Genomic DNA, 27,719 nt, shown 5'->3' with positions numbered 1-27,719 from the left:
TGCCTTTTTCTTTTCAATAAAATTGTTGATTCTATAATCTAACCTTGACAGAGCAGCTTGGCAGGTTAGTCCAGTCACAATCTCCCTGGTGGAATAAAAACAAGACGTAACAGAACACCGGACACATTTCAATGTGAGCTCAAACATCTGGAACAACAAACCTACAAGTGTGATGCCGTCCAGAGACCAGAGACCAGGACCAGGTCCAGAGACCGGGTCCAGAGACCAGGACCAGAGACCAGAGACCAGGACCAGGTCCAGAGACCGGGTCCAGAGACCGGGTCCAGAGACCGGGTCCAGGTCCAGAGACCGGGTCCAGAAGTGAAGAGACTCAGCCAAGATTCCATGTTTTTATTTGCTAAGGGCGCAATGCTTTTCTGTTATATTTCTGTGCACAAAAAACCTCACAAAGTGAAAGTCCACATCGCGACTGCAGCTCCAGAATTCAACGTCACACCATGGCCAAAACAAAAGTCGGCAAAAAACAGGGCGCAGAACTCTGTACAGTCGATATTCTTCTTTAAAAATAACACAAGGACAAAAATGTTCCTCTTAAATCAAAATCTATTTTTAGTGAAATACAACAAAATAAATTCTATAAAATAAGAGCAAAATATTTAAATATAATACGGTGGGCAGAATATTTTCATTTGCAGGAGTATTTGGTTTTGTTTTAGACAAAAGAAATTTCAAAAAAATACACGCATTCAAGTGACCAATTAAATACAGTATTTACTGATGTTTTACCTTTTTACTCCTACAGAATTACACGGCAACTAACCGGCTGCTGCTCTGGCGGCGCCGGCCGCCCCCCGGACCCCTGGTATCCCGGGGCCCCCAGGGCCGAACCCCTGGTACCCCGGGACCCTGCGAGGCCGGACCCCTGGTACCCCGGGACCCTGTGGGGCCGGACCCCTGGTACCCCGGGACCCTGTGGGGCCGGACCCCTGGTACCCCGGGGACCCCTGGTATCCCGGGACCCCCAGGGCCGAACCCCTGGTACCCTGCGGGGCCGGACCCCCAGGGCCGGACCCCCGGTACCCCCAGGGCCGGACCCCTGGTACCCCGGGGCCGGACCCCGGACCCCCAGGGGAGGCCGGTGGGCGACGGGTCCGTCTACGACTACGACAGAAGCAAACCACGCGTCTAGAACACGCCGGCGACCCGGGGCCGGCGACCCGGGGAGCCGCCCGTTGCATATGTGTCGATCCTCTGAAGTCCTACGATGAGCGAAGCGCCTGAACCCACCAGACTGATGCCGAATGTGAAGTCGGAAGATTATAATGTGCAATTGAAAAGCCACTTATACACTGGTTGAAAATATCGCCCCTGTTGGACAGACGAGTAGAAAAGAAGGGACCGCTCACGCCGGGGTCGCGGGGCCCGCGGGGCCGCGGCCCTCTGGACGTGGAGTAAGAACAGCTTTAAGGTTGTTATGATCACAAGTCTTCCCTTGGGCTACACTATTCTGGTGAGAAGCCATGCTAAATGTTACAGCATATTAACTAGAGCTTCAAAAGGATTGAATCAATTACCAGAACAAACGAAAGAAAAGAAAAGAAAGAAAGGCAATGAGTTTCAGAACAACGTTTGCATCACTGCGTTTCACACCAACCAAACAGCGTTAAGTCCAGCCAACCGTCCCGCCGCCACACTGAAACCAACCGCGGCCGGAGGTGGATTTGGCATGAGCAGGAGGAGCCGAGGAGCTGCAGAGTCTTCAGAGAACCGGTCCGGTCCGGAACCACCGCGGTGGTCAAGAGGAGTCGTCGTCTTCTTAGTTTTTGGGGAATTTTCTTATTTATAATATCCATTTTGTTGTCATCGGGTCCCGGCAGCACGTGGTGCTCGGGGGTCCAACAGTCAAGAACATGAACATACTATGTACACCTTTCATCTCCAGCTCAGTCTGGTTCCTCGTCCCAGCTCGCCTCTGCCGCCGCGGGGGGGGGGGGGACCAAAGACCTGGTCCAGAGAGGGGGGGGGGGGGGACCAGAGACCAGGTCCAGGGGAGGGGGGGCTCCCGGAGGCCGGCTGGGAGGAGCAGGCCGGGGGAGGGAGGAGGCGGGAGGCCTGGCTCCCCCCCCTCCCTCGGGCCGGCGGTGGGGGGGCGGCGAGGAGCGAGGAGGGGGGGGGGCGACGGAGGCTTGAGGCACGGCAGCAGCGCGGGGAGCTTTACTCCTTGGGGGGGGCGGGGGCCGGGGTGGAGGCGGGGGCGGGGGCCGGGGCCTCCTCCGGGCCCTCCCAGGTCTCTTGTGCTCGCGGGCCTGATCCAGATCCAGGAGTGGTGCTGGGGGGGGCCGTGGTGGGCGGCTGGGTCGGCCCGGGGGCGGGGGAGGGTCCGGGGGCGGGGCCGGGTCGCTGTGGGTTGTTCATGTGCTGAGCGGCCGGCCCGGTGTACGGCTGCCCGTGGGGGGGGTGGTTGTTCTGTGGGGAGGGGGAGAAGTCAGTCAGCACCGGTTCTAGGACCCTGAATCACCACAATCAGCATTAGAGGTGGGGAAATCAATATTACAATATATTGTTGTACTCTCTGTCGCAATAAATAATCGATAAACTGACGTCAAATATCGATATTTTATTACAACACATAATGGATTTACGCAGTTGTCACCGCACTATTGTTCATGCACTTCAATCTGTCCAGCAGTGTTTACATTTACAGACTAGCAGCAGTGAGGAAATATACAAATGCACTTTCTTTGTACATTGTAGGAAGTTTTGGCATTTAATAAATGCATAACTACTGACGTTTTCCTTTTTATGGGTATTTTTTCTTTTTCAGTCACATATATCGTGATATATCGTTCATGAAATTTCTTACAATATATGAAATATCGTAGATAACGTGTATGGTGATATTATCGTTATCGTGGGTCACGTATCGCCACAGTATTGAATCGTGAGTTTCCGTATCGTCCCACCCCTAATCAGCATGTGTCCAGCCCCCCCAGCGTTTCACTAAACCCAAGCTAACCACATGGCACTACCTGCTGGAACTGGGCCGTCCCAGGAGAATGTGGGTACAGAGACGTGTCCTCCGGGGGGGACGAGTCTTGGTCGTCAGGTGCTTCCTGTTCATCCGGCTCCTAAAACAGAAGACGAGCGTCACCCATCAAACTGGAAGCTTTCTACATCGTTATAAAAGTACGACCTGCTTATATGTGACTATCCCTGCTGTGATGCTACGCTGCCGGGCTTCAGTGTCGAGCGGTCGGTGGCCTCGGGTCCAAATCCCTGCTGCTGTCCAGCAAATTAAGTTACAAGAGATCAGCGACTCCATCGATAGGACCAACGGAGTCTCCCACGACTCCACTGGCTCCATCCATCGATGACTCCATGGATCGAGCCAATGGAGTCATCCATGAGGGGGGTCATCGCTGGAGACGTTGATGACTATTAATGACTCCTCATTGACGCCTCCGTGGATGGAGTCATTGACGCCTCCACGATGGAGTCATTGACGCCTCCGTGGATGGAGTCATTGACGCCTCCGTGGATGGAGTCATTGACGCCTCCGTGGATGGAGTCATTGACGCCTCCGTGGATGGAGTCATTGACGCCTCCGTGGATGGAGTCATTGACGCCTCCGTGGATGGAGTCATTGACGCCTCCGTGGATGGAGTCATTGACGCCTCCACGATGGAGTCATTGATGCCTCCACGATGGAGTCATTGATGCCTCCACGATGGAGTCATTGATGCCTCCACGATGGAGTCATTGACGCCTCCGTGGATGGAGTCATTGACGCCTCCGTGGATGGAGTCATTGACGCCTCCACGATGGAGTCATTGACGCCTCCGTGGATGGAGTCATTGATGCCTCCGTGGATGGAGTCATTGATGCCTCCGTGGATGGAGTCATTGATGCCTCCGTGGATGGAGTCATTGACGCCTCCGTGGACAAAGTCATTGACGCCTCCACGATGGAATCATTGACACCTCCATGGATGGAGTCATTGACGCTTCCTTGGATGGAGTCATTGACGCCTCCGTGGATGGAGTCATTGACGCCTCCACGATGGAGTCATTGATGCCTCCACGATGGAGTCATTGATGCCTCCGTGGATGGAGTCATTGACGCCTCCGTGGATGGAGTCATTGACGCCTCCGTGGATGGAGTCATTGACGCCTCCGTGGATGGAGTCATTGACGCTTCCTTGGATGGAGTCATTGACGCCTCCGTGGATGGAGTCATTGACGCCTCCACGATGGAGTCATTGATGCCTCCACGATGGAGTCATTGATGCCTCCGTGGATGGAGTCATTGACGCCTCCGTGGATGGAGTCATTGACGCCTCCGTGGATGGAGTCATTGATGCCTCCGTGGATGGAGTCATTGATGCCTCCACGGTAGAGTCATTGACGCCTCCGTGGACAAAGTCATTGACGCCTCCACAATGGAGTCATTGACACCTCCACGATGGAGTCATTGACGCCTCCGTGGACGGAGTCATTGACGCCTCCGTGGATGGAGTCATTGACGCCTCCACGGGTGGAGTCATTGACGCCTCCGTGGATGGAGTCATTGACGCCTCCGAGGATGGAGTCATTGACGCCTCCGAGGATGGAGTCATTGACGCCTCCGTGGATGGAGTCATTGACGCTTCCTTGGATGGAGTCATTGATGCCTCCACGATGGAGTCATTGACGCCTCCGTGGATGGAGTCATTGACTCCTCCGTGGATGGAGTCATTGACGCCTCCACGATGGAGTCATTGACGCCTCCGTGGATGGAGTCATTGATGCCTCCGTGGATGGAGTCATTGATGCCTCCGTGGATGGAGTCATTGACGCCTCCACGATGGAGTCATTGACGCCTCCGTGGACGGAGTCATTGACGCCTCCACGGATGGAGTCATTGACACCTCCACGGATGGAGTCATTGACGCCTCCACGATGGAGTCATTGACGCCTCCACGATGGAGTCATTGACGCCTCCACGATGGAGTCATTGACGCTTCCATGGATGGAGTCATTGACGCCTCCACGATGGAGTCATTGACGCCTCCGTGGACAGAGTCATTGACGCCTCCGTGGATGGAGTCATTGACGCCTCCACGATGGAGTCATTGACGCTTCCATGGATGGAGTCATTGACGCCTCCACGATGGAGTCATTGACGCCTCCACGGTAGAGTCATTGACGCCTCCGTGGACGGAGTCATTGACGCTTCCTTGGATGGAGTCATTGACGCCTCCACGATGGAGTCATTGACGCCTCCGTGGACGGAGTCATTGACGCCTCCACGGATGGAGTCATTGACACCTCCACGGATGGAGTCATTGACGCCTCCACGATGGAGTCATTGACGCCTCCACGATGGAGTCATTGACGCTTCCATGGATGGAGTCATTGACGCCTCCACGATGGAGTCATTGACGCCTCCACGATGGAGTCATTGACGCCTCCACGATGGAGTCATTGACGCCTCCACGATGGAGTCATTGACGCCTCCACGGATGGAGTCATTGACGCCTCCACGATGGAGTCATTGACGCCTCCGTGGACGGAGTCATTGACGCCTCCACGGATGGAGTCATTGACACCTCCACGGATGGAGTCATTGACGCCTCCACGATGGAGTCATTGACGCCTCCACGATGGAGTCATTGACGCTTCCATGGATGGAGTCATTGACGCCTCCACGATGGAGTCATTGACGCCTCCGTGGACAGAGTCATTGACGCCTCCGTGGATGGAGTCATTGACGCCTCCACGATGGAGTCATTGACGCCTCCACGGTAGAGTCATTGACGCCTCCGTGGACGGAGTCATTGACGCTTCCTTGGATGGAGTCATTGACGCCTCCACGATGGAGTCATTGACGCCTCCGTGGACGGAGTCATTGACGCCTCCACGGATGGAGTCATTGACACCTCCACGGATGGAGTCATTGACGCCTCCACGATGGAGTCATTGACGCCTCCACGATGGAGTCATTGACGCTTCCATGGATGGAGTCATTGACGCCTCCACGATGGAGTCATTGACGCCTCCACGATGGAGTCATTGACGCCTCCACGATGGAGTCATTGACGCCTCCGTGGACGGAGTCATTGACGCCTCCACGATGGAGTCATTGACGCCTTCGTGGACAAAGTCATTGACGCCTCCACGATGGAGTCATTGACGCCTCCGTGGACGGAGTCATTGACGCCTCCACGATGGAGTCATTGACGCCTTCGTGGACAAAGTCATTGACGCCTCCACGATGGAGTCATTGACGCCTCCACGATGGAGTCATTGATGCCTCCGTGGACGGAGTCATTAACGCCTCCCGTGGATGGAGTCATTGCCGCCTCCACGGGTGGAGTCATTGACGCCTCCGTGGATGGAGTCATTGACGCCTCCGAGGATGGAGTCATTGACGCCTCCGAGGATGGAGTCATTGACGCCTCCGTGGATGGAGTCATTGACGCCTCCGTGGATGGAGTCATTGACGCCTCCACGATGGAGTCATTGACGCCTCCGTGGATGGAGTCATTGACGCCTCCGTGGATGGAGTCATTGACGCCTCCACGATGGAGTCATTGATGCCTCCGTGGACAAAGTCATTGACGCCTCCGTGGACGAAGTCATTGACGCTTCCTTGGATGGAGTCATTGACGCCTCCACGATGGAGTCATTGATGCCTCCGTGGATGGAGTCATTGACGCCTCCACGATGGAGTCATTGACGCCTCCATGGATGGAGTCATTGACTCCTCTGTGGATGGAGTCATTGACGCCTCCACGATGGAGTCATTGACGCCTCCGTGGATGGAGTCATTGACTCCTCCGTGGATGGAGTCATTGACTCCTCCGTGGATGGAGTCATTGACGCCTCCACGATGGAGTCATTGACTCCTCCGTGGATGGAGACATCATGGATGACTCCACGGATTACTCCATCGGGGACTCTACTGAAGGAGTCGTGTTGGCGGCTCCCGTCTTAACAGTCCAAAGTAAACAAGCACCTCTCCAGGACATATTTTTTGGAAACTAAATTTCGTCTTTCATCTATGAATTTCTGGAGGGAGCGTTGGTCTGCGGTTGCTCAGATACGTTCAACAAGGTGAAAAGGAGACGGAGCCTGACAGGAAGCTACTGCTGCTAACTAACGTCTGTCACGTAAATAAACACGTAAAAGCTCTTTTGTGGAGCTTTAAAGGATTACCGCCAATACCGATTACCGCCAGTGCGACTGCCGATTACCGCCAGTGCGACTGCCGATTACCGCCAGTGCAACTGCCGATTACCGCCAGTGCAACTGCCGATTACCGCCGGTACGACTGCCGATTACCGCCGGTGCAACTGCCGATTACCGCCAGTGCAACTGCCGATTACCGCCAGTGCAACTGCCGATTACCGCCAGTGCAACTGCCGATTACCGTCGGTGCAACTGCCGATTACCGCCAGTGCGACTGCCGATTACCGCCAGTGCGACTGCCCATTACCGCCGGTGCGACTGCCGATTACCGCCAGTGCGACTGCCGATTACCGCCAGTGCGACTGCCGATTACCGCCAGTGCGACTGCCGATTACCGCCAGTGCGACTGCCGATTACCGCCAGTGCGACTGCCGATTACCGCCAGTGCGACTGCCGATTACCGCCGGTGCGACTGCCGATTACCGCCGGTACAACTGCCGATTACCGCCGGTGCGAGTACCCATTACCGCCGGTGCGGCTGCCCATTACCGCCGGTACGACGACCGATTACCGCCGGTACGACGGCCGATTACCGCCGGTACGACGGCCGATTACCGCCGGTACGACGGCCGATTACCGCCGGTACGACGGCCGATTACCGCCGGTACGACGGCCGATTACCGCCGGTACGACGGCCGATTACCGCCGGTACGACGGCCGATTACCGCCGGTACGACGGCCGATTACCGCCGGTACGACGGCCGATTACCGCCGGTACAGATGCAGGTGATTCAGGACCCGGGGCAGAGGGGGATGACGGTCGGGAACTTCACATCTCTCCAGCAGACGGAAACATTTCCCCTCACTATCATGAATCAACATGTTTGTTTCCTCCCTGTGTTTTAGACACTTATCTATGATCTTAATCTGTCTCTGAAGCTACGAGGAGGACAAGCAGCATCCACCCATCAGACTAGCAAGTCCTGCGTACTGTGAGGTGAGTAAGGTATTGAACATCTGTGTTGTGTTAGAAACCATGAGGTGTGACGATAATCTAAACCATGAAGGTCAAAAGCAGGTAAACCTAAACATCAATAAACTGATCAATGTTTTCTGCTGCATAATTTCCTTTATGTCGTGGTGCCTGGAATACTGACCTTCCCTGGACTTCCCTGAGTACACTTGAGCTGTGTGTGGAATATTACAGAAGAAGTGCGTCATTGGACTGAAGTTTCCATCATTAAAAATAAATAAATACAAATCACGCATTTGAAGTGAGAACAATAAAATGATACTTGTGTGTACTGTGAACGTCAGCCATGAACAAACATTTAACAGCTTTATATTCTGCTCTAAATGACATTCTGAATGGATACTTAAACCAGAGCTACACAACAACATACAAACATTTACACATCAGCAATTAGAAACGTTGCTAGGTGAGCTAATCTGGGGCCACTTCAGGACTTCATTTATGATGAAAACAGTGGCTGAGCGGGCTGATGGAGCGGCGCGCTAGTCTCTTAGCTTAGCTCGGTGTGGGTGTGAGGCGTGTGGTGAGGGGGTTTACCTCTTCTGGACAGAGCTCGCAGGCTTTGGCCAGCGTCATGCGGGCGCTGTGTGAACGCTCCAGGAAGTAGCCGTTGGAGGTCTCGTTGCTCTGGACCGGAGGAGACCAGTTGTTGTAGGTGTACTGGGGGGTTCCGGTGTACGGCCTCCGCTCCAGCTCGTCCCCCAGCCACTCCACCGCCCACGTCCACTTCCGCTTCAGGTCCCCGTTACTCTGCACACAACCGGCGTTCAGGTCAGCGTTCAGGTTAGTGTTCAGGTTAGTGTTCAGGTCAACGTTCAGGTCAACGTTCAGGTCAGTGTTCAGGTCAGTGTTCAGGTCAACGTTCAGGTCAACGTTCAGGTCAATAATCAGGTTAGTGTTCAGGTCAGCGTTCAGGTCAGCGTTCAGGTGAGTGTTCAGGTCAACGTTCAGGTCAACGTTCAGGTCAACGTTCAGGTCAACGTTCAGGTCAACGTTCAGGTCAACGTTCAGGTCAACGTTCAGGTCAATAATCAGGTTAGTGTTCAGGTCAGCGTTCAGGTCAGTGTTCAGGTCAGTGTTCAGGTCAACGTTCAGGTCAACATTCAGGTCAACGTTCAGGTCAGCGTTCAGGTCAGCGTTCAGGTCAACGTTCAGGTTAGTGTTCAGGTCAACGTTCAGGTTAGTGTTCAGGTCAACGTTCAGGTCAACGTTCAGGTCAGCTCTTTGGGGGGGGGGGGGGGGGGCAGTACCTGCAGGATCTGATGGGGGGGGGGGGGGGTCATGGTCTTCAGGGGGGGTCAGTACCTGCAGGATCTGGTGGGGAGGGTCATGGTCTTTAGGGGGGGGCAGTACCTGCAGAATCTGATGGGGGGGGGGGTCATGGTCTTCAGGGGGGGTCAGTACCTGCAGGATCTGATGGGGGGGGGGGGGTCATGGTCTTCAGGGGGGGTCAGTACCTGCAGGATCTGGTGGGGAGGGTCATGGTCTTTAGGGGGGGGCAGTACCTGCAGAATCTGGTGGGGGGGGGGGCAGTACCTGCAGGATCTGATGGGGGTGGCAGTACCTGCAGAATCTGGTGGGGGGGGTCATGGTTTTTAGGGGGGGGGGGTCAGTACCTGCAGGATCTGGTAGGCCACGCTGCAGTTGCTGAACAGCGCCACCATGCACTTGATGCACTGATAGGCTCGTTTCTGGTAGTGGTTCTTGGAGCGCTGGATGGTGTCAAACAGCCCGTCCCGGTCGTCGGGGATTCCCTTCAGGACGTTGTGGATCCTGTTCAGGGACGAGAGCTCTATTGCATCCTTCTGGTCTTTATTATAATTTTCCACATAATTACAGCAACCCCCCCCAACCAGCCGAGGGGCAGCTACCTGTGTGTCTGCCAGGAGTCCTCGATCAGCAGGATCTGCAACAGCAGGTCCAGGTAAGGCCTCAGCTCGTAGGTGTAGGAGTACGCCACCTGGGGACAGACCTGCATGAGTCACCTGAGGCCCCTGAGGTCCCGGGGCCCCCCAGGGTCCACCGCCCCCCCCGTTACCTGCCACAGCAGCTCGCTCAGCACGGTGGAGGAGAACTGCGGGTTCTCCCAGCAGCAGAAGCGCAGCAGCTTCACCGTCTCCTCCGAGTTGCTGCAGTCCTCGATGATCTTCTTCACGTAGCTCGTCCTCACAAACAGGATCTCGGCCACGAGCTGCTGCACCGCCATCACCGCCGCCGTCAGGTTGGTGTCGCCGTACGGGTTTGGGAGGGGGGGGTTTCCTGCAGACGGCACAGGGACGTCAGCACGGCCCCCTCCACGTCAACTCAGTATATCCATATACAACATATCTATATCCATAATATACATCTACATATCTACAGGACTGTCTCAGAAAATTAGAATATAGGGATGAAGTTCTTTATTTTCTGTAATGCAATTCAAAAAACAAAAATGTCATCCATTCTGGATTCATTACAAATCAACTGAAATATTGCAAGCCTTTTATTATTTTAATATTGCTGATTATGGCTTACAGCTTAAGATTAAGATTCCCAGAATATTCAAATTTTTTGAGATAGGATATTTGAGTTTTCTTAAGCTGAAAGCCATGATCAGCAATATTAAAATAATAAAATGCTTGCAATATTTCAGTTGATTTGTAATGAATCCAGAATGTATGACATTTTTGTTTTTAAAGAAAATCACAAAATTCTAATTTTCTGAGACAGTCCTGTACATACCTACATACAACATATCTATATCCCTAATATACATCTAGATATCTACATATATTAATAAATGTTCATATCATATCATTCAGGGTGCTCCTACCGTTGATGGAGGACTGCATGCGCGACGCCACGTCGCAGCAGCGCACCAGCTGCGAAACCACGGTGTAGAGCTTTCCCAGCTCGGCGTACTGGTACTTGATGGGGGGGCCGGGCCCCTCGTCCAGGGCCACCAGCATGAATGTGGCCGGGACGTTCAGCTTCAGCAGCTGCGTCTTTTCCGCCAGGCCTGGGGAGCAGAGGTCAGAGGTCAGAGGTCGGAGCAGAGTCAAGGAAAACTAGGACTAAATATCGTCGTCAACGAAGCTTTATCACCTGAGGAAAACCAGACGCAACGAAAATGCTGGTCATGTGACGATAACAATAACTAGAAAATTTCCTCACAGAAATTTCGAGAGTGCCATGGCGGGCTGCTGCACACCACACACGACTCTCTGTGTCAAACCATTCAAAAGTTATCGGACTATCACATATCGATCAATCAGAAGAAGGGGCGGGGCTAATTTGCACCAATGAAGGTCAAGGACTCAATACAGAGTCCAATGACACCACCCACGACTCTTTATGTCAAACCATTCAAAGGTTATAGCATTTGCTGTGGGTTATTTACTGTGTGTGTGTGGGGGGGGGGGGGTATTTAATATATATATATATATATATATATATATATATATATATATATACACACACACACACACACACACACACACACACAAGTATATGAAGTCTTTAGTGACTGAGTCATGTGACCAGTTCTGGCTGAATGACTCAGCAGCTGAGCTCTGGTTGTCCCGGCAACAAGAACCTCTCTTCAGAACCTTCCGGTTTGGCTGTGAGAAAAACCCAGATTTTGGCTTCTGACAAGGTCTCAAATAACTCTGATTTGTGAGAAAACCGTAGCTCATAGCAGAAAAACAAAAACATCGCGAGAGACACAGAACCCGGCAGATTCTGACAATCTTAATTTTATTCAGATATTCCTTAAAATGAGTGAGTAAGCTCAGTGCGAAGACAGAGTGAGATTCTTTTGAAGAAAACGTTTGATTACATTACAGCCAATGGAGACTGAGACAGGTATTGGTGCCGCTCTAGCCCTCCCTGTTTAAATTTTGTGCATACCCCGCCTGTCAAAGTCACATTTTATGAATCCCAATACCTATGTCTACATTCTGACCAAAAATTATTGGTCTCCTTTTTACGGTTTGGCCCTGAGCTCGAGTTACAAATAAAAATTCAGGTTATTTTTTTTTACTGTTTCTCGCACTCTACCAACCGACACCCGCACTCTAGATTTGATAAAAAAAAGTGATTTCCAGTTCTCGCTTGAGTGCTCATATCTTGAAAAGTGTACACCTTAGGAAAAAACTGTTTGGTGTTTTCGAGAGAATAGAAGTTTTCCTCCGTTTTGAAGTTCGAATGACATTTCTACGTGCAGGTGTGAGAAAGTTAGGTGACTCAGAAAAAAGGTGAATTTTGGCTTTTTTTTTTTTTTTTTACCTTTTCCCATCCAATTTGAATGGATTTTTTTGGCCGGTTTTTTGGGAATAACTTTGGGAAAAATGGGAATTTCAACACCAAAAGTCATAGCACACTATTCCCTATCGAGCCGCACGTTTTTGATATATGATGCGCCTGGTTCCTTTGAAATCTGTAGAAGGAGTAGCGAACCGAAATCTGGCCGGAAAATGAAAAAAAATAAACGCGCAGGATAACAATAGAGCCTCTGGCGCAGCCGTGGCACTGATGAGCAGATTAGAAGTGAAGCAGGTCAACTTACCCAGGTTTGCGTACATGACGAACAGGTTGAAGTATTGCTGCAGGTGCCGGCCGTGTTCAGACACTTCTCTCCGCAGCAGGTTCAGCACGGCCCTTAGTAGGTGGTCACTCAGACTCAGGTTATCAGGGCCCTGGAAGAGAGGAGAGTTAGGGGGGGGCCCGGACCACCTGGACCCCCCCCCCAGACCCCAGACCCCCCAGACCCTCCCAAACCCCCCAGACCAGCCCCCCCAGGACACCCAGACCAGCCCGCCCCAGGACACCCACCTGTGTGGAGGGCCCCGGCGAGGCGGTGGGGGGAGGGCAGGGCCCGTCCTGCAGGGAAAAGTGAGCGATGAAGACGATGAGCTTGGCGAAGGCTCCGCGGACCTCGGCGCTGGGACATTCCAGCAGGTACTCGGAGAACCGGGCCGGGGACGAGAACAGCACGTGGTGGGAGAACCAGAACCGCACGTTCTTACTGTGTCTCAGCAGGATGCAGAGGCCGTCGTACCTGGGAGGAGAGGTAGAGGGGGGGTTAGAGGGGGGGTCGTACCTGGGGGGAGAGGGGAGGGGGGGTTAGAGGGGGGACACACCTGACCAGGTGGTAGGAATTTACCTGTAAGGAGGGGGGGTGGACAAGAACTTACCAGTCGCTGGCCAGGGGAGGGGAGGGGTTACCAGGGGGGACAGGTAGGGGGGGACACACACAACTTACCAGTCGCTGGCCGGGCCTCTCACCACCTTCTTGGTGTGGAACCCGGTGCTGAATAGGAACCGGGCTGCCAGCTGAGCACTGATCATGGCGATCTCCTCGGCCTCGGGGAGGAGGTGGTCCTGACCTGGAGACACGGGGTGGGGGGGGGGGGGGGGTGAGACCTGGACGTGGACCTGGTCCTGGACCCAGTACACTCAGACCCAGTACTCAGACCAGGACCCAGACCCAGACAGAACCAGACCCAGCTAGACCCAGATTCAGAAATAACTTAATTATACAACTAAATCTCAGTTATTTGACACAAACAAGGCACTTTTACACCGGTGTGAAATTCAATGTGGCTAAGGTGGAACAGTCCAGTCCTGTAGTCCCCCCTCTAGGGCCTGGTGACCCAGGAGTCACCCAAGGGATAACCAGGAGTCACCCAGGAGTCACCCAGGGGTCACCCAGGAGTCACCCAGGAGTCGCCCAGGGGATAACCAGGAGTCACCCAGGAGTCACCCAGGAGTCACCCAGGAGTCACCCAGGAGTCGCCCAGGGGATAACCAGGAGTCACCCAGGAGTCACCCAGGAGTCACCCAGGAGTCGCCCAGGGGATAACCAGGAGTCACCCAGGAGTCACCCAGGAGTCACCCAGGAGTCACCCAGGAGTCACCCAGGAGTCGCCCAGGGGATAACCAGGAGTCACCCAGGAGTCACCCAGGAGTCACCCAGGAGTCACCCAGGAGTCACCCAGGGGTCACCCAGGAGTCACCCAGGAGTCACCCAGGAGTCGCCCAGGGGATAACCAGGAGTCACCCAGGAGTCACCCAGGAGTCACCCAGGAGTCACCCAGGAGTCACCCAGGAGTCACCCAGGGGTCACCCAGGAGTCACCCAGGGGTCACCAGGAGTCACCCAGGAGTCACCCACCCAGGAGTCACCCACCCAGGAGTCACCCAGGAGTCACCCAGGGGTCACCCAGGGGTCACCCAGGGGTCACCCAGGAGTCACCCAGGGGTCACCAGGAGTCACCCAGGGGTCACCCAGGAGTCACCCAGGAGTCACCCACCCAGGAGTCACCCACCCAGGAGTCACCCAGGAGTCGCCCAGGGGATAACCAGGAGTCACCCAGGAGTCACCCAGGAGTCACCCAGGAGTCACCCAGGGGTCACCCAGGAGTCACCCAGGGGATAACCAGGAGTCACCCAGGGGTCACCCAGGGGTCACCCAGGGGATAACCAGGAGTCACCCAGGAGTCACCCAGGGGATAACCAGGAGTCACCCAGGAGTCACCCAGCAGTCACCCAGGAGTCACCCAGGGGTCACCCAGGGGTCACCCAGGAGTCACCCAGGGGTCACCAGGAGTCACCCAGGGGTCACCCAGGGGTCACCCAGGGGATAACCAGGAGTCACCCAGGAGTCACCCAGGGGATAACCAGCAGTCACCCAGGAGTCACCCAGGAGTCACCCAGGAGTCACCCAGGAGTCACCCAGGGGTCACCCAGGAGTCACCCAGGGGTCACCAGGAGTCACCCAGGGGTCACCCAGGGGTCACCCAGGGGTCACCCAGGGGTCACCCAAGGGTCACCCAGGAGTCACCCAGGAGTCACCCAGGAGTTACCCAGGAGTTACCCAGGGGATAACCAGGAGTCACCCAGGAGTCACCCAGGAGTCACCCAGGAGATAACCCGGAGTCACCCAGGGGTCACCCAGGGGTCACCCAGGGGTCACCCAGGAGTCACCCAGGAGTCACCCAGGAGTCACCCAGGAGTCACCCAGGAGATAACCAGGAGTCACCCAGGGGTCACCCAGGAGTCACCCAGGGGATAACCAGGAGTCACCCAGGAGTCACCCAGGGGTCACCCAGGGGTCACCCAGGAGTCACCCAGGGGTCACCAGGAGTCACCCAGGGGTCACCCAGGGGTCACCCAGGGGTCACCCAGGGGATAACCAGGAGTCACCCAGGAGTCACCCAGGGGATAACCAGGAGTCACCCAGGGGATAACCAGGAGTCACCCAGGGGATAACCAGGAGTCACCCAGGAGTCACCCAGGAGTCACCCAGGAGTCACCCAGGAGATAACCAGGAGTCACCCAGGGGATAACCAGGAGTCACCCAGGAGTCACCCAGGAGTCACCCAGGGGACACCCAGGGGATAACCAGGAGTCACCCAGGAGTCACCCAGGAGTCACCCAGGGGATAACCAGGAGTCACCCAGGGGATAACCAGGAGTCACCCAGGAGTCACCCAGGGGTCACCCAGGGGTCACCCAGGAGTCACCCAGGGGTCACCCAGGAGTCACCCAGGAGTCACCCAGGAGTCCATGACTAGCAGCAGCGGCACTGCCCCGTTACTGCCCCCCACCACCCCGTTACCCCCCCCACCACCACGCCCGGCGTGCAGATGTGCAGACGGAGGCTCGTACCTGGAGGAGGGTTTAAATAAACACTGTTACCCCCCCCTCACCGCCCCGTTACCCCCCCAGACGGAGGCTCGTACCTGGAGGAGGGTTTAAATAGACACTGTTACCCCCCCCCCCCCCCCCGCCCCGTTGCCCCCCAGACGGAGGCTCGTACCTGGAGGAGGGTTTAAATAGACACTGTTACAGGTCAGCAGTTTCTTTATGAACTGGAAATATTCCAGGCTGTATTGCATTCGGTTGTGCATGAATTGGACGTTCTGCTTGCGGACGCTGCACTCGATGACCGTGGGCATCTTGACCTGGTGCGGCTTGCTGGACGAGATCGTCAGGTCCGAGATGTACTTGACCAGTTCGCTGTCCTTGTCCAGGGAGTCCATGCGCTCGTAGAACAGGATGTAAGCGTTCCACCAGCGCTTCTGCCGCCGGTACGACATCCTCTTCATCATGTGGTCGAACACCTCGCCCATGTACTCCCCGCCGAAGCACTGGTTCTTCATCTCCTCCTCGTCATCCATCTTGCACTCCGTCACGTCCCCGTCGTCGAACTTGTACCAGCGGTTCTTCTCCCCGTCGCCGCCGTTCCTCTGGATGATGTAGGAGTAGTAGTGTCCGCCGCTGGCCTGGCCCGAGTGCACCAGCACGCCCACCAGCCGGTACTTGGAGCTGCCGGGCGGCGACGGCTCCGACGGCTCGTTCTGCTGGATCACCTGGTTCTCCGGGTTCACGTCGTCGCCCTCCAGCTTGGCCACGCCAGCCACCGTGTAGGGCTCCATGTCCAGCTCCCGCGGGAACTCAAAGTAGTCGTTGAACTTGATGGCGCACTCACGCTCCCAGTCGTAGTCGAAGCGCTTCAGCTGGATGGCCAGGACGGGCGGCAGCTTCTTGATCAGCAGCCGCTTCACCGTGTCCACCTGGGGGGGAAGGCAGCGTCAGCACCTCAAACGCAAAGCTGCTGCCTCTCAAACCTCCACCAGGAAGCTTGTATGGAGGTAGATTTATTTCTTAATTATTCAATCAAACAATATATATATTTATTTTTTTTTACCTTGTCTGCACATAATGGTTAATACCCCCCCCAGGAGCCCCCTCACCTTCTTATTGCACTTCTCACAGTGGTAGGCGTTGGCCCCCTCCAGCAGGTCCCCCTTCACGTACTGCTCCATGGAGTCCAGCAGGTTCTGGTGGTTCCTGATGTCCACGTTGAGGGTGGTGAACGATTCCTCGCACTCATACCTGAAACACAGCCATTATTACCCAGAGGAACCCACAAACACAGCCGATATTACCCAGAGGAACCCACAAGGGAGCTTGTGAGGTTAATTAACCTTTAAACTTGTTTTTGTCCTTCCAAAGCTGTCACATGTTTTGTTAACAGATGTCAAAACAGCCACTTGCTGATCTACTCAGGGTTTTGGACTGTTCTGGTGACGTCTGTATACTGTAGTGTCATGATTTCAATCACACGTTATCACTTCCACCCATTGACTACTGTTCATTGTCCAACTTCTAGTTGATATGACAAACCAGTACTCCCAAAAAGCCTGTTCCCCCTGGTGGCTAAATTGAGCCATGGGAAGTCCCATGTCTCAAACAGGAGGGAGGCAGAGTATAGTACACAAAGTATTCAAGTATTCAAATACCTACTTAAAAATTTTTTGTCACACCCTTTGGGGTAGCGCATGGTCGCCCGTTCCAGCTCCTTCTATGGGAAGGGGAACCATGGCAAGAGAAAGCCGAAGGGACCCACTCTCGATGTGGATGAGTAAATTGTTTGCTGAAAAGATGTTCAAAGTTCTTGTAAGCTGCCGCTTTCTCCTCTCTCTCCTAAGCAGGAATTGCTGAAACCAGGTGACCAGATCCTGATTTGAGTGGTGAAACGAAAATCGTGGTCCAGATTGCGACCCCGACTGCAGTAAAGGTTGCTGAACGATCTACGTGGGTTCACCAGTCACAGTGCAAGCTAGTAGGAAACTTTCCAGAGCCTGAGTAGGCCGGAAGTCGGACGGTATCAAAACCTTTGTCCGCTGAAGAACTCATCTGACGCCTACTCACCAGCCTCGGGCCTGAAGAAGATGACTGGCTACAACAGACTGGAGAGGAGCTCCGAGAGATGGAGGAAACTTTTCCACTAAAACTAACTAGTCATGCTGACATGTTAGGAATTGTTCCTCAAACTCTTTACTTACATTGTTGTTGTAATTTAGGAACACTGCTGTACGTTCATAAACTGGTGCTGAGGGTAATGTTACCAAAGCTATAGCCGAATTACGTCAGTTGGCCAAAGTCGTGTCAGAAGACAGACGCTCAGCAGGCACCACTTTTGGGTCCTGGCTGACTTCTGGCCCCTGGACTGACATAATGACTAAAATTATGATTCCGATTATTACTGTCCTTGTACTGTTCTGTGTTTTCATTACCTGTAACCTTCCGTGTCTAAGTGCAATGGTCCAAAGAACCATCCAAACTTCCTTAGTCCAGTATTCTGAAGTCTATTACCGACAACTCCAACGAACCCTAACTGATGACAAGGATGTTTATGATGACACTGGATTGTAGACTGTTTCATTTTGTTTACTGTGAAATGTTTTAAGCTTGTATGTGTCTTGACCATGAGTAATCGCTTACTACGAGGGTTGGAGAGGAATTTCGCCCCATATAGCCAGGGTTTTCGCCTCTCCCTTAATATAATTACTCGTTAAGTGTGTTATGAGCTCGCCTTCCAATTTCTTAAATGTTTGACCTTAATGTTTGATGCTACTATTCTAAGCCTAATGGATGGATATTAGTTGAAGTTTCAAAAGGACAACAGGAGGGAATTGTGAGGTTAATTAACCTTTAAACTTGTTTTTGTCCATCCGAAGCTGTCACATGCTTTGTTAACAGATGTCAGAACAGCCACTTCCTGATCTACTCAGGGTTTTGGACTGTTCTGGTGACGTCTATCTACTGTAGTGTCATGATTTCAATCACACGTTATCACTTCCGCCCATTGTCTACTGTTCACTGTCCTTACTTGGTTAGTTCCTGTCAAGTTTCTCAATAAAACCATCATGCAGGAGGAGAATACCTTGGGAAGCATTTGCTGTCGGGGGCTCTCACAGAGAGCCCCTGACCCCCTGTTGCTCTCCCCCTTCTGCAGAAGTGCGTTAAAACCATTCCAAGGCCGTCTCTGTTGTCTTTCCTTGTTACAAACTTATGTAATGTTGATTTAGACCAAACAAGCTCTAAAAAAGACAGAATCAAGTTTAACTTGTCCAACTTCAGGTTTATTAGGAACAACCCAACTCCTGAGACAGGAAAATTAGATTTTGATACCATGATCGTCCTACTGCAGAACAAGCTGGGCAACCGCCTGGAGGACAACACTAAAACAAGTTGAAATAGTCTACAAACAAGCCCTGAAAGTATTGGATAAAAAACCCCAAACATACCATCATTGTCAGATATTAAAAAAGCATGAGCGCTTAAACTGGGACAACATTGTAAAATATAATGACGCTATTTTGATCTCTAAAATCTTTCATGGCCAGGCACAACCCCCTGTACAAGAATCTGGGAAACAAAATTACAGAACAGATGAACCAGAGCTGGAGTTAGAGGAGACTGGATAGTTCCTTTTAGAAAAAGTGCTTTTAGTCAATCCACTTTTTGGGTTGGTGCCTCTAAACCTGGAATGCAACACCAAGCAGGATACGTGAACGTACTGCTTTTAAATGCTGCTAAATCTATTTTGCTACTATGTATGTTTTATGTTTGTTCCCTTGTTTGATTGTATTGTTTGACTGAATTGTTTTGATGTTTTCTGTGGGGACTGCGGATGGAAACTAGCATTTCTGCTAAAACCTGGTGTATTTACACTGATTAATGTAGTGTTCATTAATATGCGTTGTCCCATCTAAATAAACTGTGCTCTCTGCTCTCTCCCCTGGGGGGGGCTCACCTGTGGGGGCAGCCCTGGCAGATCTTTTGGTCGGCGAAGGATCCCCCCAGCACCTTGCTGAGCATGGCCGGGTGTCCCAGGGCCTTCAGGGCCTCGTCCAGACTGTCCACCAGGGAGTTGAAGAACTCCAGGGCGTCGTGCTGCTCCCTCAGGTTCACCGGCTCCCCCCACAACCTGCAGAGAGGACATGGTGGACATGGTGACCCCAGTGACCCCTCGGTGACCCCCCGGTGACCCCTCGTGACTAGGGATGGGAATTGATAAGATTTTTCCAATTCCAATTCCGTTTTCAATTCTGTTGAACGATTCGATTCTTTATCGATTCTCTTATCGATTCTCATTTGGAAAAAAGGAGAACAAACAGGTCGATTAGCATCAACTTTGTTTTATATCTTTGAAACAAAACAATACCAGTGAGGTGTTAAGACGCCCCCATCCTTGGGCTCCTCCATGGTGCCTGGGGGGCCCCACAAAATTATTTGTAATATAAAATATGTTTTTAATATAAAATAATAATAAAATAAATATTCTTCTGTAGAAATTAACTAAATACAACACATTATTCTGTGGCAATTACACAAGAATGTCCAGTAACATGTTCAACACCACAAACTCAGTCACTGCTGGTAACATTCATCTATTCTGGCCTGATAGAAGCTAGCGGTAGAAGCTAGCGGTACAAGCTCTTTAAGTTCCCCATAGATGAGCTGACGAGCTGCAGCTGTGTCAGGAGTGCATCCTTTTTGGTAAAAAGTAACCAAACCTTTGAGCGTTTATACCGCTTTGTCGCCATGTTTTCCTGCGTGACGTCATTCGCGCCCACTGGAATCGATAAGGGAATATTTTGCAAAAAAGGCAAACAATTTCAAGGAATTGAAACACCGGGAACCGGAATCTCAAAAAGAACGGGTTCTGGATTCCCACCCCTACCGGTGACCCCCCACCCACGACCCGGACCCGGCCGTACCTGAACTGCTTCCAGAACCCCCGGGGGACGTAGTACTGCAGCCGGGACGCGGCCAGGTGTCCGAAGATGACCTGCAGGTGGCGCAGCACCCCGATGTTGTACTCCTTCCTGTCCTCCGACTTCCCCGACGGCTTGTCCTCGAACTGGTGGTGGTAGGAGAACACGTCGTCCCGGGGGTCCACGTTGCTCTGCAGACGGGAGAATACGGGGGGACACGGGGGGAGACGGGAAAATACGGGGGTTTGGTTAGTCTTTAACGGTAGTATTTCTATTTCAGATTCAGACAACTTTATTAATCCCTGTGAGGTTAATCAACCCTTTGAATTAAGTTGTCATTATGAAACTATCAGAATCAAGTCAGCTTTGGAGAACTGACTGTTTCCACAAGCTATTACATGTAGATCACAGGCCACTTCCTGAGTTTTTGTCAGGGGGGTCGACTGACAGCCGTCTCATTGTCTTTAAGGGTTAGTTGGACCATCTGATGACACAAGACCCCATGAAGGTTGGCCTGGTGACTTCCGGTTTGTAAAAGGCCCAGTGTCTTTAGACGCATCTGTGCAAAACCTCACAGAGTTCTCGTTTGTCCAGAAGGGGCCCCATTTGACCCCTTTGACCTTTTGTGTTTTTTAAAGCTTAAGTTTCACATGTCACATGTGTGGCTTCTTAAACCTCGATGTGTGACCATCTGTTTTCGTCCACTGTCCATCATCTATACACTGACAGTCCGTATATGGTAATTTCCTGTTTCCAGTTTTCTCAATAAAAGCGTCAAGAGGATTTTGGGAGAAGACCTGACGAGTTCTCAGAGGAGGGCCGTGTTGCTGCAAGCTCCTCAGACTTCTCCCCAAAGCTTCTGCAGAAGACCTAAAAATCATTTCACAGTCTCTGTGTCTTTCCTAAGTTATGAATTTACATTATATTGATTTAGGAACCTAACAATCCCTTTGGGAGGTTCCCTCGGTGAAATTGACATCTCCATCTCACTCACTCACAGCTGTGTCATATACAAATCAAACACCCATATAAAAGATACAAAAATAAATTAACTAAAAATAGAAATAAAAAATAAAAATAAAAAGTGCAGTGCCATAAAATAGAATATTTGTCATTATAACTTTTATTTTCTGCCCCCCCAGATACCTGCCCCTGTACCTGCCCCCCCCAGACCCCTGGTACCTCGTTCTCCTGCTTCTCGTCCCCAGACATGTCGTCGTCCACGTCCCCCCCCCAGATACCTGCCCCCCCCAGACCCCTGGTACCTCGTTCACCTGCTTCTCGTCCCCAGACATGTCGTCGTCCACGTCCCCCCCCCCAGATACCTGCCCCCCCCCAGACCCCTGGTACCTCGTTCTCCTGCTTCTCGTCCCCAGACATGTCGTCGTCCACGTCCGTCCCCGTCCCCTCGATGGCCAGGATCCCGTTCCGGATGGGGGGGATCATGTAGAGCTGCTGGATCACAGAGTTCATGTAGCACGTGGCCCCCGCGTTCTTCAGCCCCACGAAGCCCTTGGTGGGCCGGGGCCCCACCGGGGGCAGGTACTCCCACTCCGTCAGCGCCTCGCAGCCTGGGGGGGGGGGGACAACAACCTTAGACCTGGAGGACCTGGACCCAGGGGACCATCCGGAGGACCCACCGGACCCGGAGGAACACCCAGAGGACCGGTCCGTCACACGTCTTGAATCACCTGAATGTTGCACCGACTGCATCTGCTATTTAAACTGCTTCTCTTTTTTATTGTCTCCAATCAGACTGCAGATATTCTTTATTAGTGGTGGGGAATAAAATCAATATTGCAATATATTTTTGCTCTCTGTTGCAATAAATAATCCATACACTGACGGAAAATATGGATATTTTATTACAACACATAATGGATTTAGGCGGTTCTCACCGCACTATTGTTCATGCACTTTAATTTATCCAACAGTGTTTACATTTACAGACTAGCAGGCAGTGCAGAGTCTGCACCTAGGTAGTACATGGTGGTCAGCGTGTCACCTAGGTAGTACATGTGGGTCAGTGTGTCACCTAGGTAGTACATGTGGGTCAGTGTGTCACCTAGGCAGTACATGTGTGTCACCTAGGTAGTACATGGTGGTCAGTGTGTCACCTAGGTAGTACATGGTGGTCAGTGTGTGATCTAGGTAGTACATGTGGGTCAGTGGGTCACCTAGGTAGTACATGTGGGTCAGTGTGTCACCTTGGTAGTACGTGTGGGTCAGTGTGTCACCTAGGTAGTACATGTGGGTCAGTGTGTCACCTAGGCAGTACATGTGTGTCACCTAGGTAGTACATGGTGGTCAGTGTGTCACCTAGGTAGTACATGGTGGTCAGTGTGTCACCTAGGTAGTACATGGTGGTCAGTGTGTCACCTAGGTAGTACATGGTGGTCAGTGTGTCACCTAGGTAGTACATGGTGGTCAGTGTGTCACCTAGGTAGTACATGGTGGTCAGTGTGTCACCTAGGTAGTACATGGTGGTCAGCGTGTCACCTAGGTAGTACATGTGTGTCACCTAGGTAGTACATGTGGGTCAGTGTGTCACCTAGGCAGTACATGTGTGTCACCTAGGTAATACATGGTGGTCAGTGTGTCAACTAGGTAGTACATGGTGGTCAGTGTGTCACCTAGGTAGTACATGGTGGTCAGTGTGTCACCTAGGTAGTACATGGTGGTCAGTGTGTCACCTAGGTAGTACATGGTGGTCAGTGTGTCACCTAGGTAGTACATGGTGGTCAGTGTGTCACCTAGGTAGTACATGTGGGTCAGTGTCACCTAGGTAGTACATGTGGGTCAGTGTCACCTAGGTAGTACATGTGGGTCAGTGTCACCTAGGTAGTACATGTGGGTCACCTAGGTAGTACATGTGGGTCACCTAGGTAGTACATGTGGGTCAGTGTGTCACCTAGGTAGTACATGTGGGTCAGTGTCACCTAGGTAGTACATGTGGGTCACCTAGGTAGTACATGTGGGTCAGCGTGTTACCTAGCTAGTACATGTGGGTCACCTAGGTAGTACATGGTGGTCAGCGTGTCACCTAGGTAGTACATGGTGGTCAGTGTGTCACCTAGGTAGTACATGTGTGTCACCTAGGTAGTACATGTGTGTCACCTAGGTAGTACATGTGGGTCAGTGTGTCACCTAGGCAGTACATGTGTGTCACCTAGGTAGTACATGGTGGTCAGTGTGTCAACTAGGTAGTACATGGTGGTCAGTGTGTCACCTAGGTAGTACATGGTGGTCAGTGTGTCACCTAGGTAGTACATGGTGGTCAGTGTGTCACCTAGGTAGTACATGGTGGTCAGTGTGTCACCTAGGTAGTACATGGTGGTCAGTGTGTCACCTAGGTAGTACATGGTGGTCAGTGTGTCACCTAGGTAGTACATGGTGGTCAGTGTGTCACCTAGGTATTACATGGTGGTCAGTGTGTCACCTAGGTAGTACATGTGTGTCACCTAGGTAGTACATGGTGGTCAGTGTGTCACCTAGGTAGTACATGGTGGTCAGTGTGTCACCTAGGTAGTACATGGTGGTCAGCGTGTCACCTAGGTAGTACATGGTGGTCAGTGTGTCACCTAGGTAGTACATGTGTGTCACCTAGGTAGTACATGGTGGTCAGTGTGTCACCTAGGTAGTACATGGTGGTCAGTGTGTCACCTAGGTAGTACATGGTGGTCAGCGTGTCACCTAGGTAGTACATGTGTGTCACCTAGGTAGTACATGTGTGTCACCTAGGTAGTACATGGTGGTCAGCGTGTCACCTAGGTAGTACATGTGGGTCAGTGTGTCACCTAGGTAGTACATGTGGGTCAGTGTGTCACCTAGGTAGTACATGTGGGTCAGTGTGTCACCTAGGTAGTACATGTGTGTCAGAGTGTCACCTAGGTAGTACATGTGTGTCACCTAGGTAGTACATGTGGGTCACCTAGGTAGTACATGTGGGTCAGTGTGTCACCTAGGTAGTACATGGTGGTCAGCGTGTCACCTAGGTAGTACATGGTGGTCAGCGTGTCACCTAGGTAGTACATGTGGGTCAGTGTGTCACCTATGTAGTACATGTGGGTCAGTGTGTCACCTAGGTAGTACATGTGGGTCAGTGTGTCACCTAGGTAGTACATGTGGGTCACCTAGGTAGTACATGTGTTTCACCTAGGTAGTACATGTATGTCAGTGTGTCACCTAGGTAGTACATGTGGGTCAGTGTGTCGCCTAGGTAGTACATGTGGGTCAGTGTGTCACCTAGGTAGTACATGTGTGTCAGTGTGTCACCTAGGTAGTACATGTGGGTCAGTGTGTCACCTAGGTAGTACATGTGTGTCAGTGTGTCACCTAGGTAGTACATGTGGGTCAGTGTGTCACCTAGGTAGTACATGTGGGTCAGCGTGTCACCTAGGTAGTACATGTGGGTCAGTGTGTCACCTAGGTAGTACATGTGGGTCAGCGTGTCACCTAGGTAGTACATGGTGGTCAGCGTGTCACCTAGGTAGTACATGTGGGTCAGTGTCACCTAGGTAGTACATGTCGGTCAGCGTGTCACCTAGGTAGTACATGTGTGTCACCTAGGTAGTACATGTGTGTCACCTAGGTAGTACATGTGGGTCAGCGTGTCACCTAGGTAGTACATGGTGGTCAGCGTGTCACCTAGGTAGTACATGGTGGTCAGCGTGTCACCTAGGTAGTACATGTGTGTCAGCGTGTCACCTAGGTAGTACATGGTGGTCAGCGTGTCACCTAGGTAGTACATGTGGGTCAGCGTGTCACCTAGGTAGTACATGGTGGTCAGCGTGTCACCTAGGTAGTACATGTGGGTCAGTGTCACCTAGGTAGTACATGTGGGTCAGCGTGTCACCTAGGTAGTACATGTGGGTCAGCGTGTCACCTAGGTAGTACATGGTGGTCAGCGTGTCACCTAGGTAGTACATGGTGGTCAGCGTGTCACCTAGGTAGTACATGGTGGTCAGTGTGTCACCTAGGTAGTACATGTGTGTCAGCGTGTCACCTAGGTAGTACATGTGGGTCACCTAGGTAGTACATGTGGGTCAGTGTGTCACCTAGGTAGTACATGGTGGTCAGCGTGTCACCTAGGTAGTACATGGTGGTCAGCGTGTCACCTAGGTAGTACATGGTGGTCAGCGTGTCACCTAGGTAGTACATGGTGGTCAGTGTGTCACCTAGGTAGTACATGTGTGTCAGCGTGTCACCTAGGTAGTACATGTGTGTCACCTAGGTAGTACATGGTGGTCAGTGTGTCACCTAGGTAGTACATGGTGGTCAGTGTTCCACCCACCTAGGTAGTACATGTGGGTCACCTAGGTAGTACATGGTGGTCAGTGTGTCACCTAGGTAGTACATGTGTGTCAGTGTGTCACCTAGGTAGTACATGTGGGTCACCTAGGTAGTACATGTGTTTCACCTAGGTAGTACATGTATGTCAGTGTGTCACCTAGGTAGTACATGTGGGTCAGTGTGTCGCCTAGGTAGTACATGTGGGTCAGTGTGTCACCTAGGTAGTACATGTGTGTCAGTGTGTCACCTAGGTAGTACATGTGGGTCAGTGTGTCACCTAGGTAGTACATGTGTGTCAGTGTGTCACCTAGGTAGTACATGTGGGTCAGTGTGTCACCTAGGTAGTACATGTGGGTCAGCGTGTCACCTAGGTAGTACATGTGGGTCAGTGTGTCACCTAGGTAGTACATGTGGGTCAGCGTGTCACCTAGGTAGTACATGGTGGTCAGCGTGTCACCTAGGTAGTACATGTGGGTCAGTGTCACCTAGGTAGTACATGTCGGTCAGCGTGTCACCTAGGTAGTACATGTGGGTCAGCGTGTCACCTAGGTAGTACATGGTGGTCAGCGTGTCACCTAGGTAGTACATGGTGGTCAGCGTGTCACCTAGGTAGTACATGTGTGTCAGCGTGTCACCTAGGTAGTACATGGTGGTCAGCGTGTCACCTAGGTAGTACATGTGGGTCAGCGTGTCACCTAGGTAGTACATGGTGGTCAGCGTGTCACCTAGGTAGTACATGTGGGTCAGTGTCACCTAGGTAGTACATGTGGGTCAGCGTGTCACCTAGGTAGTACATGTGGGTCAGCGTGTCACCTAGGTAGTACATGGTGGTCAGCGTGTCACCTAGGTAGTACATGGTGGTCAGCGTGTCACCTAGGTAGTACATGGTGGTCAGTGTGTCACCTAGGTAGTACATGTGTGTCAGCGTGTCACCTAGGTAGTACATGTGGGTCACCTAGGTAGTACATGTGGGTCAGTGTGTCACCTAGGTAGTACATGGTGGTCAGCGTGTCACCTAGGTAGTACATGGTGGTCAGCGTGTCACCTAGGTAGTACATGGTGGTCAGTGTGTCACCTAGGTAGTACATGTGTGTCAGCGTGTCACCTAGGTAGTACATGTGTGTCACCTAGGTAGTACATGGTGGTCAGTGTGTCACCTAGGTAGTACATGGTGGTCAGTGTTCCACCCACCTAGGTAGTACATGTGGGTCACCTAGGTAGTACATGGTGGTCAGTGTGTCACCTAGGTAGTACATGTGTGTCAGTGTGTCACCTAGGTAGTACATGTGTGTCACCTAGGTAGTACATGTGGGTCAGCGTGTCACCTAGGTAGTACATGTCGGTCAGTGTTCCACCCACCTAGGTAGTACATGTCGGTCAGCGTGTCCACGATCTGCTTCAGGTTGCGGACGCAGCCGACGGCCAGCGCCACCAGCAGCTCAAAGCCGGCGTTGATGGAGGCGGGGGCGCTGCACACGGGGATGGCCTGCTCCGCCGGGAACTCCCCGCTCTTCATGTACTGCAGGTACACGTTGGAGGCCGGGAAGATGAAGTCGTCGATCAGCTCCTGCACACAGAGGGGGGGGCAGTGATGTCACAGTGATGTCATCAGCAGAGGGGGGGCAGTGATGTCACAGTGATGTCACAGTGATGTCATCAGCAGGACAGAGGGGGGGCAGTTAATATATGTAGATATGACCCCTCACACCCGGGGC

At 52.4% G+C, this 27,719-nt stretch overlaps 1 protein-coding gene across 6 annotated transcripts in view; it reads right to left on the bottom strand.

The window, feature by feature from the left end:
- Positions 1–336: 336 nt before the first annotated feature.
- Positions 337–27,719, bottom strand: part of LOC133446238 (probable ubiquitin carboxyl-terminal hydrolase FAF-X) — a 108,907-nt gene continuing 81,524 nt past the window's right edge. For 3 of the 6 annotated variants that reach the window (XM_061724220.1, XM_061724221.1, XM_061724224.1), the window contains 17 exons: positions 27,364–27,571; positions 22,063–22,283; positions 20,716–20,903; positions 19,749–19,922; positions 16,900–17,041; positions 15,963–16,719; positions 13,406–13,529; positions 12,976–13,201; positions 12,710–12,839; positions 10,976–11,161; positions 10,202–10,422; positions 10,035–10,123; positions 9,780–9,936; positions 8,701–8,913; positions 8,288–8,317; positions 2,991–3,089; positions 337–2,427 (listed from right to left, as the gene is read on the bottom strand). In XM_061724220.1, coding sequence (XP_061580204.1) covers positions 2,176–2,427; positions 2,991–3,089; positions 8,288–8,317; positions 8,701–8,913; positions 9,780–9,936; positions 10,035–10,123; positions 10,202–10,422; positions 10,976–11,161; positions 12,710–12,839; positions 12,976–13,201; positions 13,406–13,529; positions 15,963–16,719; positions 16,900–17,041; positions 19,749–19,922; positions 20,716–20,903; positions 22,063–22,283; positions 27,364–27,571 — 3,417 coding nt within the window. In that variant the 3' untranslated portion in view covers positions 337–2,175. The remainder of the gene's footprint in view (positions 2,428–2,990; positions 3,090–8,287; positions 8,318–8,700; positions 8,914–9,779; positions 9,937–10,034; positions 10,124–10,201; positions 10,423–10,975; positions 11,162–12,709; positions 12,840–12,975; positions 13,202–13,405; positions 13,530–15,962; positions 16,720–16,899; positions 17,042–19,748; positions 19,923–20,715; positions 20,904–22,062; positions 22,284–27,363; positions 27,572–27,719) is intronic. The other 3 variants (XM_061724223.1, XM_061724225.1, XM_061724226.1) reach the window with 1 other exon arrangement.

This window comes from Cololabis saira, chromosome 6 (genome assembly GCF_033807715.1).
Source record: "Cololabis saira isolate AMF1-May2022 chromosome 6, fColSai1.1, whole genome shotgun sequence".
In the NCBI taxonomy this organism is placed as follows: domain Eukaryota; kingdom Metazoa; phylum Chordata; class Actinopteri; order Beloniformes; family Belonidae; genus Cololabis; species Cololabis saira.
This window is presented reverse-complemented; position numbering and strand designations above follow the sequence as displayed.